The sequence below is a fragment of the Otolemur garnettii genome, unplaced genomic scaffold (assembly GCF_000181295.1).
Source record: "Otolemur garnettii isolate 467f Iridium unplaced genomic scaffold, OtoGar3 scaffold00014, whole genome shotgun sequence".
Classification (NCBI taxonomy): Eukaryota; Metazoa; Chordata; class Mammalia; order Primates; family Galagidae; genus Otolemur; species Otolemur garnettii.
The window spans coordinates 13,812,786-13,816,276 of record NW_003852409.1 but is presented as its reverse complement, the minus strand read 5'-3'; the positions used below and the strand labels follow the sequence as shown (position 1 = coordinate 13,816,276).

Genomic DNA, 3,491 nt, shown 5'->3' with positions numbered 1-3,491 from the left:
GTAATTAGTAAAATTGAGATGAGGTCACTAGATTGGGCTGTGATCTAATATAAATGGTGTCCTCATAAAAATTAGAAATTTGGACACAGAGAGAGAACATTATGTGAAGATGAAGGCAGAGATCTGGTGATTTTTTTACAACCCAAGGAATACCAAAGGTTGCCAGAAAACCACCAGAAGCTAGGTGCAAGGCATGGAACAGATATTCTCTGTTAGCCCCCAGAAGGAACCAAGCCTGCTGACACCTTGACCTTGGACTTCTAACCTCCAGAGCTGTGAGACAATCAATGTTGTTAGAGACACCCAGTCTGTGGCCTTTGTTATGGCAGCCTAGCAAACTCTAACACTGCCCAGTAAAGGTCTTTGCTCCATATCCCCTTCCCCTCCAACATCCAGTAACTGGCTCCTGTCTGCTTAACCTCCAGAACTTTCCTAGTTCCACTTTTCCTCCACTCAGCGTCCACTGCCTCTGTAAGCACGGTGCTAGAAGACAGGAAAAGACTTAGCTGGCCAACTGGAGCAAGGATAGGTCAAAGCTGGCACAGTGGAGAGGTCTGGCACTTGAAAGGGATTTGGAAAAGATGGGGCTGGCAGGCAGAGGGTGAGGTGTGCCTAGCTGTAGGTGAGATCAACACCACTTTACCACTTGGCTGGGAAATGCTGAGACTCTAGAGGCTGCATCAAAATGTCAAAGGGGTGGGGTTAGCTAGAGGCCAGAGCTCCCTGGGGCTCTGTCCCCACAGCCCACTTTGGGCTGGGCTTGCACTTGGGGTGTGCATTGAGTGCTGAGCAGAGATCTTGGGAAGACCTTTGCTACTGACTGGGTTGCCCCAGGGCATGACAGGGGGTGGGGTGTACCTCAGGGCACCAGCTTCCTGAGGCTGCTGAGCATGTTGCTCTGAGCAACTGCAAACTGAACCGGCAGGTTTGCCCCAGTGCCACGTTCCAGTCCAAGATGTGTGAGCTGAGCAGCACTTGGCCTTCCCAGCCCCAGTTCTAGCTCTGCCGGGAAAGGGGAGACTTCACCATGGCTCTTGGAAATGGATTCTAGACATTAGGATCAAGCCCTGAAAGGACCTGGAATAAACACATCCTTGGGCTCCCAGAAGGACTCTGAGCAGCCGTGCCTGCCTTTCTCATCAGCCAGCCTGTCCCTTCCCCCAGTCTTCCCTTCCCCATCTCCCCTTGCATTCCCCTTCCCCCACACTCTCTCCTCTCACCCTGGTCACCCCTCCCCGCTCCCACCTCCTCCCTCCAGTCTCTCCCCCCACCCCCCACCCCAGTGAACCCTCTCTCACCCTGGTTACCTCCCTCCCCTCTCCTACCTCTCCCTCCCCTCCCCCCTCACCGTGAACCACCCCCCACCTCCCACCTGGCTTCTCTCACTTCCTTGTCTCCCCGCTTTCTCCTCTCCTCTTTCTCCCTGGCCTTGTCTCTCCCCTCCCTCCTCACGGGGGCTCCCCCTTTCCACCCTCCTTTCTTCTGCCACCTCCCGCCGCTACCCTGCCCCGCCTGCCCTCCAGCCTGCCCGCGGTATTTGCTTTCCTCCCGGATCCGGATGAAAGGCTTGTCCTGCCCCTGCCCTGCCCTGCCCGACTTCGGGCAGCTGGGGTCTCGCTTCATGGCTGAGGGCTCCAGGACGCAGGCCCCAGGGCAAGGGCCCCCTGTCAGTATCCAGCTCCTGCGAGCCCAGTATGAAGGCCTGAGGAGGCAGCAGAGGGCCCAGGCCCACCTCGTGCTGCTCCCGAAAGGTAGGGCTGGGCAGAAGGGGGGCAGGTGGAGGAGGAACAGGCACCTGAGCTCAGGAGTCCTGTCCAGCGCAGCTCTCCCAGCCGCACCTCCTGCCAAGCAAGCCAGGGCCTCAGCCAGGCCTCTGGCTGCCAACACTACCCCTGGCCTCTGCTCCGTGCCCCACTCTTGCCAGACGAGTCAGGCTGGCCCCCCTGTGAGGCCGAGTGGGGTGCCAGGAGCTCTGCCCCAAACCAGAGAAACTGGCTCTGGAGAAAGAGGACGTGGCATTGCCAACGCCAATGCCTGGGGTCTGGCTGGGTCAGAAAAAGCCCAGAGCTGGAGGACCCATGAGCCACCACAGGCTCATTTAGCCTCCAACAGTAGCCACAAAGCTGAGCTGTGAGCAGACTCAGAAGCCCCCTCCCCACAGGGAGAAGCCCCTCCCTTTGGGAACTCAGATTTCATTGGTGGGGGTGAGCACCTGGCTCAGAGAGAAGTGGGTGTTAAATTCCAGCCCAACAGGTCAAGGGAGGAGGGAAGAGGCCCAGAGAGGTCAAGGTTGGGCCCTGAGAGTTTCCATGGTTCTGCGCAGCTCAGTGGACTCACTGCGTGGGCTTCCTTGCAGCAGTCCAGGTGAGGAAGGAATCAGCTCCCAGGGGGACCTCACTGTTCAGGGCGGGAAGCCTGCTGCTTTTTGGAGACAAAGGTGGCACCTCTGAGCTGAAGGAGCCCTTCTCTTATTACTGGGGCTGTTGACAGCCAGTGGGATCCATTGGAACTTAACTGGCATAGCCAAATAGCACCCATCTCTGCAAGGCACAACCTGAGAGATTCCTAAAGCTCTGCCCAGCCTCAAGGGTAGTTATTTACTCAGTCACTCAGCAAATACATACTAATGTAAACCTATCAAATGAAAATGCCATATTTAACACACCTGAGAATCAGAGTCACAGACGTGACTTCTTAATGGTCATGATCCAAAGACATCTCAAACCCAGCGTGCCCCACAGGCCTCACCATGCCCTGCGCTGGCCTTTCTCCTGCAGTTGGTAACTCAATACTCCCTTCCTGTCATCGCCATGTGGTAAGTTACAGCAGGCTCAGCATGGCTTTCTCAGGGGAGACTTCTGACACCCTGGCTAGGCAAGCAGGAGCGAATCCATCCGCCTGTGACTGTGTGTGCCCTCACCCCTTGGTCCTCTTTTGCTCTCCAGTGTTAGCAACCCCTCCCCCCCGAGTTCATTCCCTCACTCGTGTTTTTTGTTGTTGTTCCTTATCCATGCTATCACTCCGGTTTTTGATCCTCTATCATGCGGGAGTGTTTCTGTTTGATAGGTGTGAGTTAGTATGTGTTTGCTGAGTGACTGAGTAAATAACTCTCCTCTAGAGCATTGGCTACTGCCTGAAATTTTATTATACTCAGTTTTTTATTGCCTTTCTATTCCCACTGTGACACATCCATGAAAGGTAGGTTGTGTCTCAGTGAGCACTGCTGCATTCCTGGGACTTAGAATAAATATTAATAGGCTGGCCACAGTAGAGTGCTTGAGCTCAGGAGTTTGAGGGCAGCCTGAGCAAGAGCAAGACTCTATCTCTAAAAATAGCTGGGTATTGTGCTGCACCTGTAGTCCAGCTACTCAGGAGGCTGAGGAAAAGGATCGATTAAGCCCAAGTTTGAGGTTGCTGTGAGCTGTGACTCCACGGCACTCTACCGAGGGTGACTGAAAAATAGATGGCCAGGCACAGTGGCTCACACCTGT

The 3,491-nt window shown here is 54.9% G+C and overlaps 1 protein-coding gene across 1 annotated transcript in view; it reads left to right on the top strand.

Moving 5' to 3' along the window:
• The first annotated feature begins 1,558 nt into the window (after positions 1-1,558).
• CUNH9orf152 (chromosome unknown C9orf152 homolog) overlaps positions 1,559-3,491 on the top strand; it is a 2,990-nt gene continuing 1,057 nt past the window's right edge. The window contains exon 1 of the mRNA XM_003785380.1: positions 1,559-1,751. Within this exon, the coding sequence (XP_003785428.1) occupies positions 1,559-1,751 (193 nt within the window). The remainder of the gene's footprint in view (positions 1,752-3,491) is intronic.